This window comes from Scomber japonicus, chromosome 12, assembly GCF_027409825.1.
Source record: "Scomber japonicus isolate fScoJap1 chromosome 12, fScoJap1.pri, whole genome shotgun sequence".
Classification (NCBI taxonomy): domain Eukaryota; kingdom Metazoa; phylum Chordata; class Actinopteri; order Scombriformes; family Scombridae; genus Scomber; species Scomber japonicus.
In genome coordinates, this window is record NC_070589.1 from 22,514,345 (window position 1) to 22,529,844 (window position 15,500).

Sequence of the window (15,500 nt, forward strand, 5' to 3'; positions counted from 1 at the left end):
ATCTTTCAACCCTGGAGTTTGCATTCAAAAGGCATTATCCTGTTATTCATCAGTGAGGTGTGAATTATTGGCTGCTGCCTGACAAAGAAGTAATCAACTTGTCCCAAATCATTTTGGTGCAAACATCTCCTGAGCCTGTTACAATAATTAATCACCCAAGACTTCAAAGCACAACATAATTAAACCAAACTTTACCACAAACAAAAACCTTTTGGGCTTTAAGTTTTTATGAAGGGCAGGGGTGACGGTTTTTTTTCCTCTCCTGAATTTTTTAGGAGGAGGGTGTGGGCCCTAAACGTCATTCCAAGGGAGTTGCAGTGAATGTGGACTTCCCCAAACTTGAGTTATTGGAGTTGGATCAGTTACTGGGACAATGTGACTTTGGTGTTTGGGAACGTCGCGCATGGTAATAACAGAGTAGCTCTCTTTCTTATGCTAGGAATATTTATTTTGAGACTGTTGTTAAGTATGAATAACAGGCATGCAGAGATGGACTGGTGGTGGACAGTTTTCACACTGCTTTTGAATTTTCAATTCACTTACGGGTCCCCCTCCTCTTATGACTTGTTTCACGGGTCTGCATACACTGGAGTGGTACACAGACACAGAAATAGGTAAGTATCTGTTTTTTAAAATACCTTTTTGGCGAATAATTTGAGCTTTTCTGTTTGTTTTCTTACATCTTAGGCACGCACGCACGGGCGTTTCTTTAAACCCACCTTTCCTTGTGCGCTTTTGTTTGGCAAAATCTACGCAGTTGCCAACCAAAGACAATGGCTTTAAAACTTCTCATCGATCGGAATGGCCTCAGATTTCAGCCCTTTACAGTCATAGCTTGTTAACATCCACTGTGCTTTTTATCAGCCTGTGACTAAATTTGGCTCGATATTGCCGGTGTTGCCAGAGGTGATAAGATCCAGATAAACACCGGAATGTAGCTGATTACTTAAATCTCCCATCTACAAGAAACCATTAGTGCATTTCTAACTGGTCTAACTTAAAATAGGCTAATCGGGAAAAATATTGAGAAACCATTACTGAAATGACGCACCCTTTAACGAAAACTCTAGAGATAAATTCCAAGTTACTAATAACTCCATAACTATTTTTCTGAAATATCTTAACAGTATTCCTCTATAATGTGTCTAATGGGTATGTATGTTGAAGCTCATCTCTGATCTCTGCCTCTCTCCTCAGGAACTGGTGCGCCTATGTGGTGCACAAGAACGTGAGCTGCGCCGTGAAGGGGGGTGTGGAGAGCTTCGAGGAGCCTGTGATGGCCCCCTGCCCACCCTACCAGCCCGACTGCCAGCAACAAGTGACGTGAGCATCCAGGGAGCAAAAGAGAGGGGGTGGGGTGGGGGGTTGAGGGTGTCTCTTTTGATGTAGGCTATGTGAGACAGGGTACTGGAGTTCTGATAACAAAATGTATCTGGAGGCAGGAATATTCACAGTGGCTAAAGAAACTTCACTGGCTTGAACCTAAAAGGCTCTGATTTTCCAGCAAGTTAATGAGCCCAGTGAATCAGGCTGATTAAACAGGAAATGTGGTCTCAAGTTAATGAGGACTAGCTGAAAAAAGGAACAGCATAGTCAAGGTTAGTTACCCTAAATGACCCTCCAAGTTTAAGCAAAGGTTGCTAGCCAACAGCAACATACCTGCAATAGTGTCTGCAGAAAATACAATAGGTGATAACATACCACTTTTTGTGTTAAAATCTGGTATGTTGGTGGTACGCTGAGAATATATGCATGTTATTAGAAGGACACATTTTCAGAGTTGTCAGAGTTGTTGAATTTAACTTGCTTCTCTCATATGTCTGATGACATCTTGTTTTCAGCATGTTACCATCCTCTCAAATGCCTAAAAATAAATACTTGATTAGACTGCTTGTGATCATGCTCATGGGGAAATGGAGAGTTTGTACTTGGTAAGACTAAGCATTCGAGCCAGTCTATTACAGGCTTATGTCTATAATCAATTTAACTAAAAAAGTGAACTATTGGGGACTTTCCAAAATCATGAACGTTTACATGGTCAAGAAAAAATAAAAAAGTGAATAATTGCCATTTACTCAATATAATAGAGAATGAATCTAGGCCAGACTTTTCTTTAGCCTCTTTGATTCATCACTTTGTTTGTTTCTTTGGCACCATGCTTAAAAAGTTTTACTTTATCCAATCATTTACACACTGGGAAGGTCAGTTATTTTTTAAAATTATCATAAATCTGTTAATTGTGTTAGTTTTAGTTTTCAGTTTTGTTATCACATTCTTGCACATTACACACAACTGTTAATATGTCATTACTGGGTTTATGTCCGGAAATACAACTCAATGTTCTGTTGAAGCTGACGTCATTATAATTAAAAAACAATAGACCCGAAAGGTCATCTAGGGATAAGAAATATAAATCAAGTTGTATTTGGGAGCTCTGAATCCACAGATGAACAGTTGTGAGCAATGCATACGATTTATTAACAGTGTATAATCTCTATAATTTACAAATACATTAGTCATGCAGTACCAGTAAAAAGACTGGACACACTTTTTCATTAAATAGAATGGGAATGTGTGTCCAAACTTTTGGTACTGTATGTGTTTATCTGGTGTGCATTTAAGATGGGACAGTTAAACATTGGTTGAATTTACTTATCAGTGAGGGTTTTTCTTGCCACTACTATGTTCCTTCCTTTGATATGATAATAAATCCAGTCCAAGTAATAGAGTCAAAGTCTTTTAAGATAAACTAAGCAATCTCTTCCTTCTATGGAGTACTTGATTGGTCTATATGGGAGTATCTAGTCCAGTAACTGGTGAATAACAGCTGTCGTTAATTCTGTTATGGAAGATGTTTATGCAGTTTGGTTTATTTTGCTGTGTGAATTATTGTTAGCTCTGTAATGACACACACAAGAGCCACTGCACCGTGGAAAAGATCACTGGAAACAGATTAATCTTAGGTAACAGGAGCACATTTCCAAGTTTCTGTGTAAGGCAAGAATAGCTGGCAGTGGGAACAGACACCTTGGATTGTTCCACTTCTACGTTATGATTAATAGCATTGGCTTCATACTAAGTCATATCAGACTGAGACTTTTCCATACGGATTGATTGTAGTCACAGGTTTTCAGTTTTCTTGTCACCATTAGTAGAGGTTGAACTAACACTGTGAAATTTGGGAAATGTGCAAAGATGATTGTTTTAGTCGTCAGCTTTCCAGATGTTCCTCTTGACATGACCCCTGCCTTCAGGGAAGTGATGTCATCTATTGTTTCTTTGGGAATGGTGTTTGCTTTAGCTAGAAAGTGGAAATTCAAAAAACAGCAGTCATCAGCTATAAAAAAAAATATATACACAGTTTTGTTGGATATATAATTCAGTGTGATCCATTTCATATTTGCATATGTTTGTCTGAATGGTAATGACTAACTCTGACTTGTTTTACAGATTCCAATCTCGGTTTCGGCCCACATACAAGATTGCCTACAAGACAGTCACAGAGTTAGAGTGGAGATGCTGTCCTGGTTACCAAGGTCTAGACTGTAAAGATTTAAAACCACCCCCAGACCGACAATTAGTGCAGGGGACACAGCCTTACCACCCATCAAATCCTGTACATACAACCAGACACACACAGAGTAAGACACCATTTTCTTCTGTGCTTTTGTCAATTTATACTAAATTTATATGTATAACCAAATGTTCCTATGTTCCAGTAAACCACCACAGTAAGCTAATACAAGAGTGAGTTATATGTTTGCATTAGTAAAAACTGAATTCTTTGCTCATAGGGCCAGAGCGGAGAGAGACTGGGCACCATGAGACGAGGCACGGTGGGACAGATAAGGTGCGTCTTCTGGAAGGTGAAGTTCAGCGCTTGTCTCAGACAGTACTGGATCTCCAGTCAGCTTTGTCAGGGTTAACCACCAACCTCCGTACAGACCTGCAGGAAGACACAAAGAAGATGCTGGAGACACTTCTCAGCAACATCCGCCCACCAGACACACCCACAGCCACAGACACAGAGGAGACCCCAGCAGTACTGGATGGTCATCAGGCTACCAGAGGTGGGATTGCTGGAGAAAAGGCCATAGAAAAAATAGTGGCCCGTTTAGATGATATCAACAATGCATTGAAAAGCAAGGATGAAGCTTTGGAAGACATTAGAGGAACCATGTCAAGTCATGAGGGGCAGATTCGTGTCTTAATGGATGCTTCACAATCTCAGACTCCAGCAATGGTGGAGCTTGATGTTATACAGACCCATATTGATGGAAAGCTTGAGAAACTGAAGAAGGAGTTAGACCAGAATGTAGAGGAACACATGGCCAAGCTACAAAGCTCATACAATGACAAGATTCAGGCCTTGCAGAATACTTGTGAAAACAGCTGTGACAAAGGTTTGATCACCCTCACCAAGCTGGTGGACAGCAAGGAGGCTGACCTGAGAAAGGAGATCCGGTCACTGCGCCTGGACATGGCTGCGGCAGATGGACCTGTACGAATTCAGAGGCAGACAGATCCATCCAAAGAGGGAGAGGATCACAGTGACCACAAAGACTTGTGGCGTGACATTGATCGTATTGCAGAGGCTCACCGCATCCTGAATGTCCGCATTGACAACGAGTTGGCTCACCTGTCTGCACCTCGGGAAGACAATGACTTAAGCCTACTGATTGAGGAGCTGGAGGCGCGCATAAATGTCACAGAACAAAATGCAGAGACTCACTGTTTCTATATAGAAGAGAAGCTGACCCGTACAATTGCAGAAGAAGTGGCAGCCCTTCAGCAGATTCTGGATGAGCGTCTGAACAGCATGGAGGACCAGTTTACAAACATGCTGGTGGAAATGAGCAACAAGTCCTTCCCTGGGATGTTTGGGGAATCCATGGATGCCATCCAGACACAGGTCAACAACAACAAGTTCCTCCTTGAGGGTTTGGATCATAAAGTAAATGCTGTTGGAGAGTTGTGCTCTGCAGGATGTTCAGCCTCAGGAATAACTGTAGGTGGAGAAGCCTCATCAACCACATTTAAGGGTGTAGAACACATTTTGAAAGACCTGACCCGGTATAGGAATGAATTGGATGTTCTGAACACAGATGTTAATGCAAACACAGGCAAGCTCACGCAACTGGAAAACCTTCTTAACAGGCAGTCAGATGGGATTGAAAGAGGTTCCAAGACGATGGGAGACTTTCAGAAGGGATTGATTAATCTCCAAGATAATGTTCTTGGTCTGGCTGGTGCTGTTACTGGGTTAAGTGATTCCTTGAGCAAATACAACCAAGATATACACAGAATAAACTCAACATGCTGCCAGGCTGAGCGGAGTGCCACTTGGAGTCCAGTTCCTGGTGGTCAGGCAGACGCCACCAGCCGTCAGGTGGAGGAGCTGAAGAGCAGACTTAATGCACTCAGTAATCAGGTGTCATCTGAACTGAGTCAATGTAAACAGAACACCCAGGGTGTTTCCGATGGCATCTCTGCTGTAGATGGACGTGTAACCAGACTTGAGAAGGTGTGTGGAAGGTTAGACGGGATTTCTGTTAATATCAGAGAGCTGAAAGATGGGCTGGAGAGACATGTTGGTGGCCTGCGGGAATGTGTCAACAGGATGAACGTCACCTGTGGAAATTATGGCGCAGACATCGCCGCGATGCAGAATGCCTTGCAGAGATTGCAGACACAGATTACTTCCAAGGAGCCAGGTGAGTTGGTGATTTCATGACAACATTAGCTACCTGTGGTAAAAGAAAATTACAGGAATTATCAAGAGCTTCTTAAAGGTCATATACAAGGTCATGTATTTTCAAGTGTGATTAACATCTGTGTAAACATAAACCTTTCCTGAAGATAATCCTCCATATAATGCATTCTGCTTGCTTGGTTTAAATGGGGGCTTGGAGGGAGGGATCAGATCCCATGAATGGCTAAAGGGTATTTCCCGGAGTGGGAGGACACAAGTTCACTGGGCCTCTCCTGCTCGCCTTGAGTATGTCATTCAATATGTCCCGGCACCGAGAGACAGAGGCCCACATTGGAAACTTCCTGTGACTTAGATTCATGTTGTCCTAAGAATTCCCTGGTTTTATTGAAGGGATGGATTGAATCTTATATTTTTACATCACGAGTTCAGTTTATACCCCATTCTCAGCCCCTCTTAACAACTGTAATGATTTACTTGCACTTTCTATGCCTTATTGCTCCCTTATGTAAAGTTCAGAACACCCGAGTAGACTGTTTCGTCTTTCCCACTTCCTTTATGAACATGTTGAGTTGTGTGGTCAACTTTCTTGCACTGTGACATAGCTTTTTTACTCATACCGCATAACTGCAGACCTTGACCTCAGCTTCCAGTCACTTGGTATACACAAGCACATACGTACTCTCTCACACACACAATACACCTCCCTGCCTCCTTTTCTCCTTACACATACCAACCTCCAGAGATTCCCGTAGGGTGACCTCAGTCTGATGTGTAGAGTCTGGTCCTCATTAAGGGCCCTGACTCACTGCTGGAGCCAGTCTTGATGCAAAGGGGAGAAGCAGGGCTCCACACCCAGGACCAGATGCTTCTACTACCCCTCAGCTGTGATGTCATGACTGGGGCCCCAATCGCTGGTGCCTCCCTTTCTTAAACCGTTGTCCAAAACAATGGTTTGATAGAGACTTGAGGAGAAAAGGAGGGCAGATGGATTAATGGTTTCGGGGTAGAGAGACGGAAAGCGTGAAGGCATTTTGTATTCCATTTCACTCTTTGCCAAATATGGCCTGTTATTTCCAAGCCATGACTTTTGATTTCATTACCTTACATGGAACATTATACTGTACTTCTGCCCAGCATTAAATGAGAATGAACTGTGCGTACTGCAGCAGGATTGTGAAAAATGTTTGTCAGGTTTCTCACTTTATATCTATTATTAAGAAAGCCCCAAACTTTTTCTTTCTATTATTTGTAAGGGGTGGCTATGTTTCTATAGTCTATATCCTGATCCCACAAGAAAGGGAGTTGGGCTGTTGGTCTGTTTGGCTGCGGTAGCATGAGAATTTAATGTTGGAAAGAGAGAAATAGTCAAAATAGAGATAAAGCATTTCCATGAAAATCCCTGTGGGTGTGGTGGTGGTGGTTGAGAGCCTTACTGAAATGTTTCCTCTCTGTGTTTGAGCTCATATTCTCCACACAGTCATATGAAGACCCTGAGGAGGCTGCGAACAGATGAGGTGTTGTAATAACATAACTGAAAGATTAACTGGAATAGCTTTGTCCTTACTCAATGTGACTGTTGAATTGTGTGACTTGGTTGCAAAATGTTGGCACTGCTTCGCCCACAGCAGCTGCAGCAGCAGAGATTTACTGTCACAGTTAGTGTGTGTGTGTGTGTGTGTGTTTGCATGTCTCTGATACATTATTTTTAAGTGAAACATTGATGTATCAAAGTCATTTTGAAATCAGATGAAAAAATGTTTTTAAAGTGCTTTAGTAGAGGTTGTTAAGAAATGTAGAAATATGGGAAATTCTTGTTTTCAATGAGCTTAAGTGTGTGTTCCTCATTCAGAGGGTGACTAATCAAACTGCTTTTTCTCACTCATTTTTTCATTCGATTCTCAAGCTGTTTTTTACTACCCCCCCCCCCCCTTTTTTTTTCTTTGGAGGGGATCCCAGTCTAGCTCAAATCACTTCCTCGTCATTTCCTTCTCTCTCTCTCTCTGTTATCTCTGAGTTTCTCTCTCTACTCCCTCATTGCTTTCTCCTTCTGTCCATTTTTTTTCTTAAAATTTGTCCTTCCAAGAGTACCAGAGGACTTCTCTTTTCCCCGTCACTCCACCCTGTCATGTAAGTGTCTATCGACGGGAGAGGCCTTCACATACAAAAAAAGGCAGTTGTATTAAAGCTTGGATATAATGAATGCTTTGATTTCATGGATCAATGCTTTGTAATTGATCATCCTGACTCTATATTGGAGAGACAGGCTGAAGGAACTGTCAGCTGTGATGAGGGAATACAGGAAAAACAAGACATCAAAGGCTTTTTGAAGTCGAAGGGTGTCTGTTGTGGAAGAATGGAATATTGTATTCACCACCACTGCACACACTGTATATATTTAGTCAGCACCAGAAATCCAAGGTGGGTGCTTTGACTGCAACAGTCTCCCTGGAGAGGTTTGTGGAGCTGCGAGGTGAGGTGTTTCCATCTCTGACCCAGCAGCCCATCTGGAAGTCTTCAGAGGAGAATGGACCCAGATACAAAATCCCTGAGGTTTGCCATGCAGTGCACAATTTGAACCTCCCATCATTAATATCACTAGAGGAGAATTGGGTGGAGGATGAAATTGTGTCCATGTGCGTAGCTAGAAAGGGAAAAAGAAAAATGCATGTCAGAATATGAGCAGTGCATTATTGTGTGTGTGTAACCGCCACACCCTGCGCCGTGCCCCTTGACACTATTTTCCATCGCGTGATCGGCTTGTCTGGTGCAATATTCCTTGACGTTTTCAAACACTTTCCAACACTCAGGCACTGTCACCTGAATCTGTAGACACTGACTAAAGCACACAGCCCCCCTGCAGTATCTCAGTCTGATGTGAGCAATAACATCTGGGTTTGGTGATGCTCTTGGTTGCACCAGAGCTCATGTGTGTGTGTGTGTGTGCCTTTCTGTGTGTTTTTTGACTTTGTGGTTGCCCCCTCAGTGAGACATAGGCTGAGAGCTCTTGGGAAATATGCACTCAGGCAACTGGCGTCCTGATGGAGGCATTGGGAGGAAATGAAGAAGAGATTTCTGATTATCTCAGTACAACGTGATTGCTGGGTTTAATTTGTTTTTCATTATACATGTGGTTTCTGAGTAGCTTGTGGTATCATTTGCTGTAAGAAGGAAGATTTTTACTGATTGTTGATGATGTTTTATTTGATAAGGATATTATAGCAAACTACTTTCACAATCCAGTGCAATGGGAAGACTCTAATTCGGTAAGATTGCTTTCAGGGACTTTTAAATTGATGACTTAGCCACAGAATAAGTTCAATTTTGATTGATTTTAATATATTAAAGCCAAAATCAATTATTATGATTATTTCAAGATGCTAAAAATGAAAAAAAAAAGTACTTTCATTGTTGAACTTAGAAATAGTGGTTTGACAAAAGTAGTCGGGACGTTCATGCATGCATGCTAGCATGCTGTTAGCATTTAGCTCAAAGATGACAGTGTCTGTCAGTGCAGTTTCACAGAGCTGCTTGTATGGCTGCAGATTTATGTTTTTGTTGTAAAAAAAGGATATTAGTGAAGAGGCACTTGCATCTGCGAATCAGCTAAAAGTTTTTTTGTTCATGCTTCAGCACCCATGGCTGATTGGCATACCAGCTGCATCCAATCAGAGTGAGATTGCTTATTTTGTTGCGGTTGTCTTTATAGCATCTTGTTGTATTCCGACTATAATTTTAACTATCATTTCATTGGCTTCAGAACATCGTGCCAAAGGGCTGCAGGCATAAATTAGCCAACCGGCTAACACTGGCATATTTACAGAAATGTTAATGAATGTGCTTTGTCCTTATACACTCATAAATAAGATTAAATTATAAACATGTATATTGTGGACTTAATAGCCTGACAGTTTTTATTATTACAGTGCAGATGCCTAAATACTAACACTGCTTGCCCTTTCATCATCACCCTAATGTCCTCCTGGTATGTTTGAGCTTTTCACAGTTTTGGCTTTGCTGAGGTCTAACATTTATGTACCTTTACATCTATTTCTAGATTCTGTATACTGTAGTTCATATGTGTATTTATGGTGTGGGAAGATTAGTCCTCTGAGCTGTTTGTATTCTTTTAGAGCAGAGCCTTTCCCACAAAATTGAACTATGCAAGTGATAATTTCCCTGGTGTGTTACTAACTGAATGGTGATACTGTAATCCTCCTACAGCCCAGCCTCAGGGTTCAAAAGGCAAAACAGATACAGGATGTAAAGCACCAAACAAACCATTTCATTTACAAACCCCCTCTCTGAATCTAAATACAGTAACAACACCTCGGACACCTGCTTGGGAGAAGGGGCTGACACAAAGCGGATAGTGTAATTATTTTTGTCATTTGTCCCCAGGACACTCTTACAGCGTCTATGCTTACCTCAAAGGCCCAGGTGATGTCTGTGCCTTCAGGGGATTTGACAGGCAGCCAACTGGTTTCCGTTCAGATGGTTCCCGTTGCCTAGAACCCTAAAACTCAAAAAACGACTGCATGCTTTGCTTTTATGAAGGGCAATTATGGTATCAACTGGGAAAAAAGCTCTGAGGTTCAGTGCAAGCCAAGGCTAATTTGGCCTGTCATCAGAATACAAGTCGTTAAGTGAGAATTCACAGGAGAAGGGAGGTGAGGAGTGGGAGGAGGGAGTGAGTAAGAGGGATTTACACAGAAAAAAGGTCATATGAATGAATAATAAATTGATATAACTGACTGATATACCTTTTTTTTCTCTTGCTTTCGAAGGAATGACCCTCAGACCCCAGGGGCCCGTCTCTTCGCCAGATTCAACTCCAACAAGAACCAGAGTCCAACAAATCCACATACCACTCATCTTCAATCCACAGCAATCTAGCCCCAGGCAGCCTCACAATCCCAGCCAACCAGTGCAACCCAACAGACACACAATCTTGATCGGCCATCCCTCTAGCCCCCATTATCCAGTCCACCCCAGTCAACCCCTTGCTCCGGTACAGCCAGTGGTGGAGACTGGCGAGGCAGGACCGCCAGGATATACCCGCAGGGTGACTGTGCGGAGAGGATCAGAGGACTCATCTAGAACGCCAGTCAAAGGTTTTGCTGGAGCACCAGGTGAGGAGTGCTAATGGTGATGATGGCATTTGAGGTACACTCACACTCAGATTTTTTTCTCTTATAATCAGTATAAATCTCATGTCTTCTAATCTGTATGAGAAGCAAAAACACATTTTATTTTCAATCAGTGTCAATCAGGAACCATTTGTGGCATAAAATCAGAACCTAATGCAGGGAGTCTACTTTTAACTTGTATTTTAGGGCTGAAAATTGAGTCTGTCATTACTGCCATGACATGAGGGAAACTTTTACATCCTGTGATAAATGTGGCAGCTAGAGCGAGCCAGTATTACCACGTGTGACGTAATTATTTATGTGTTTTTCTTTCCAACAAATATGATATACAGTCATCTAAATTCATCAGCAATGACAAAATTTGGAATTGAGCCAACATGGAACCAACAACATTATAATGTTGTTTGTTTATCATTTCTACAGTACATTGGATTCCTATACCAAAAAAGGTTATTAATGGGGGCCGACTCAAATTGGACAGAACAGACACATATTTTGCCAGTTCTGGATTGAATTAGTATAACCGGACCACATGTAGGAAGATTAGAGAAAATGACAAACAACAAAAACAAAGGCTTTGTTTTAGATTTCACATGGGCATATTTTGGCAGAAATGGAACACAGAACATCCTACATTAGTCTTGCTGTTGTTGTTCAGTTCCTATTTGTCTAACCCAAGAAAAAACAAACAATCTTCAGGCTTTGATATTGACTACAAAAACTTAATTTGTTTAAAATTGTCTACTGTTCTTCATTCTAGCACAGGTTTTTCACAATCTTTTTGTGATTATATGGCTGTGAAAGCTACGGCTGCAGTTTTATTTGGACTCCCAACAGCACAAATACCTGCAGGTCAAAAGTCTTTTCAAGGTTCTGTGGAAACTTTCAACACATGAATCTGCACTTGTGAAATCACAGTTATGTACTCCAGATTATAATTTGTTTTGTTTTGATTTATACTTTCTCTGGGAAACTATCCCACAGTGTTTAGCCATAATGTCCAAATGGAAAAGCAAGCAACTACCTCTGGCAAGTGTATTCACTAAACCTTCTCCTCAGATGATGATAAAACATGATGTGTTTGTCATCTGTTGCTTTTGCAGGCTATCCTTCTCTGCAGCCTGAGCCTTTCAAGCCCCAGTCAAAAAGCCGTCGAGGTATTGTAACAGTTAATTACCAAGTTAAATTGCATGCATCTACAGGCTTTGCTCTTCCGCTACACTGGTGTAAAAAGCGGAAAAAGCTGTGAATAATTTGGTAGCATGGGAGTATGGGGGAGAGGGATGTGTTTAGTTTAAGGACGTGTGGGTGGACTGTGAAGGGAATACTGTAGTTTGGCTGCAGGCGCTTAGCAGAAAGTTTTACCCTGGGCTGTGTAGCAAATGTTACACGTGGTGACAATGAAAAAAATCCATTTCTTTTACCAATCCAGAAATGCACATGGATTTATTTTATTTAATAAATTCTGTATGTTCATGTTAATGGGCTTCTGGTTATGTTTTAAAATTAGGAAATAAACTTATATAACTGGCAGTGGGTTCCAGAGGGGTTCTCCCCCATAAAAAAGTAATTTAAAACAAATTTCCAATATTTCTACACCATCTAACTTCATGGATTAAGTCAAGAAACCTACACCAGTCAGGATAAATTAGATTGAGGCTGCTGTAAAAACCTTGCTAACGTCCAAGCTTCACTATCGAATCCTGTCCGATAAGTAAGCTAACCCTAATGGGGCGGACTGGCAAAGGCAGATAACGTTGATTCAGCATTTTGGCAACAGAACAATCCTCCTTTTAACTGATTTAAAGTTTAGCTGGAGTGAGTTGGTCTGTTACAGAAAATAGTAAAATGATCATTGATATAGGCTGCTTAAATGTAATCACCTGATTGCGGCGACTGTATAAGTTTAAAAATAAGTTTTAAAGGGACAAAAAGTAGGGTGGCAAAACCATAACTTTGCTTCCCCTATAATGGGATTGTATTTGCTCCACTTATTCCATTGCTCAATGGCTGTCTTTAAAAATAAAGTTGTGATCCCTTCAGCTCACAGCAGCGGTAATAGGAACGCATTATAATAGGTCACTTTATTTGTTCCATGTAGCTTCGGTGGCATCCAAGATTCCCTGGAACCTGTCTCACCAAGCTCCAGTTGCATCACCAGGTAAAGTCTATTCAGAAATCATCATCATACTCTGTGTGGACAGATGAAAAAAGTCACTATTTTGCAGTTAACCATTATTAGACCCTGCATAATCATTTTAGAGGTTTATATGATGTTGTTTCAGTTAATTGAGGTAAGAGTAATTTTTGTTTAAAATGAGCCACTGATCAACTTACATGTACATTTCTGGGTCCAGTTTCAGTAGACAACAGCGCCTTTGCAGATCCCTTTTCCTTCTCTGCTGGCCTCACTCAGCAGCCCTTCTCAGGAGACTTTGGCATCGTCCGCTTCAACAGAGTTCTAGTCAACGACGGTGGACACTACAGTCCCCAAACAGGTACTCCTGATGATTGACATGTACTTGCAGGGTATGACACGATGCAAGGGTTTGGATGTTCAAAAAAGGTGCTCCTTTTCCCATGATCGTGTGCAGGAAAATACGTTTTTTGGGTCCCTGTGCTGCTCCTGTGGTCTAGTGAATATTTTAAGTCTCATACTCATTATGTTGCTAATACAAAATATTAGTTTATAGGATTTAGTGGCATCTAGCTTTGAGGCGGCAGATTGCAACCACCTAAATACCCCTCTACTTACAAGTACATAGGAAAACCTATAGAGGCAGAGAAACTCACAAAAATCACACAAAAGGTCCTCTTTAAGGCCAGAGTTTGATTTGTCAATTCTGGGTTACTGTAGAAACATGATGTTGCAACATTGTTAACATAATGCTAACTCACTAACATGATCCTGTTAATCTGTGGTCATTTTGAGTTACGGTTTTATTTTATTGTATAGAAATGGATTTTAACTCAATAACTGACATTCTCATTAAATCATCAACATTCAAACTGGTGCCATCAAGAAATTGTTGATTCATATGTGAAAATAAATTAATGGGGACCAAATCCACATCAGAATAACTGATTTAGTGTGTATTTCTGCAGATTCAGGATTAAGGACATGTTGCTCCGATTTACAGCGTCAGATACATTTTAAACCAGCTTTGGAGAAGTAAAAAAGTTAAAAAAGTTAATTTAAGATAATTCAGTTATCCATGTAATCTATGAAGAACAGGGCCCACAAAGAAACAAACATGACAATCTACATCACCAGACTGTACACATTATTGATCATATAAACACTAACTTGTTCCCTTTCTTATCTCCACAGGGATCTTTACTGTTCCACTGGATGGCCGATACCTGATTTCAGGCCTGCTGACAGCAAAGCAGGGCGACCGCATAGAGGCCGTCCTGTCTGTGTCTAACCGCAGCGTCCAGAAGCTTCAGAGCTCAGCCGGGCCTGTGGCTGGCCAGTATGGGAGCTCAGCCAATGGTAACTGCGGCTGTGGTGGTTCAGTGTCCTTCAGTCTGATCCTGCCCCTGAGGAAAGGAGACCGCGTAGGCCTGGTGAGGACCGGAGGCCAGCTGGCCACCACCGAGGCCAGGGAGATCCTCTCCACCTTGAGCGCCATCTTCCTGTACGCACCACAGGCCAGCAGATAGCTGGAGCTCAGCTGGCCAGTAACAGCAAAGACTGAAACTGGACTGGAGGAAATGTGGAGGAAAACATAGTTATCACTGTTTCGCTGTGATGCAGCTACTTTACTGAGCAGTGTGAACATTTTCAGCTATAAATGCCAAAACTGTACTCTGTTACAACCCTTACATACTGTTCTGACCATTTACAGTATCCCCTTATAATTAGTCTCTATACCACAGTTCAATCATTTTCAGAGAGCAGAGAGAGTATATTTGTTAAGTTTTATATGATTTGTTTATGGAGAAAAAACATCAAACTCACACAATAGAAGAAGAATGCAACATTTTATGAGTAGGTTTTTTTCAAATTTAATCCAGAACAACCTCAAAAATGTGAATCAGCTGCACAGACATAATAAAAGTTGTTGAAGTACTTCCATTTTATATATAGTTTGTATATTCACTGTAGGAAAAGCCATAAAATGTCAGCCTAAAGTAATGGTCTTGAGTGTTTTGACATAAATTTGACCTGAACAGTATGTAAGGGTTAAGAATTTGTAGCCATTTGCCAAAGATGCCTGAACACAAAAAGCAGGATTTGTTTCTAATATATTTGATTATCACTTTTCCTTTTTGGATGTATTGTAAATGTCTTGTGTTAAAGTGTCCATAAATTAACATGAAACTCACAAATTTTATTATTTTAACAAAGACATTTCTGAGAATCAATATACAGTATGATAAACCTACAGTATCTGTGGAATATAATGTTTCAATAAAGTGTGATGAATCACCTGTAAGCATGAGCTCAATGCTGTGTAATCTACTCTAAAGAGGAATGACTGAAGATTAAGAAACACAGAGGTTATAGCAAGACAAGATTTTAGTATTATAGTAGTGTTTCACAACTGGCCAGCTCTAGAAACTACACTTAAGACAAAGTTAGGAAACCCCCATTTGGGTCATTACGTAAAGTGGGTGTGGATGAAACATTTCGC

The 15,500-nt window shown here is 41.1% G+C and overlaps 1 protein-coding gene across 1 annotated transcript; it reads left to right on the forward strand.

Annotated features, from left to right (window-relative positions):
- Positions 1-334: 334 nt before the first annotated feature.
- On the forward strand, positions 335-14,818 carry emilin2a (elastin microfibril interfacer 2a). Its single transcript, XM_053330428.1, has 9 exons — positions 335-614; positions 1,198-1,323; positions 3,451-3,641; positions 3,795-5,714; positions 10,498-10,842; positions 11,964-12,017; positions 12,962-13,021; positions 13,218-13,358; positions 14,192-14,818. The coding sequence occupies exons 1-9, from the start codon at positions 433-435 to the stop codon at positions 14,524-14,526; spliced, it is 3,354 nt and encodes a 1,117-aa protein (XP_053186403.1). The 5' UTR covers positions 335-432; the 3' UTR covers positions 14,527-14,818.
- Positions 14,819-15,500: the final 682 nt, after the last annotated feature.

Bases quoted from the DNA above. Each gene is read 5' to 3' on its own strand.
- emilin2a (XM_053330428.1), top strand. From the start codon at position 433: ATGCTAGGAATATTTATTTTGAGACTGTTGTTAAGTATGAATAACAGG. The intron at 3,642-3,794 runs GTAAGACACCAT...CTTTGCTCATAG, and splicing joins TACAACCAGACACACACAGA to GGCCAGAGCGGAGAGAGACT. The intron at 13,359-14,191 runs GTACTCCTGATG...TTATCTCCACAG, and splicing joins ACACTACAGTCCCCAAACAG to GGATCTTTACTGTTCCACTG.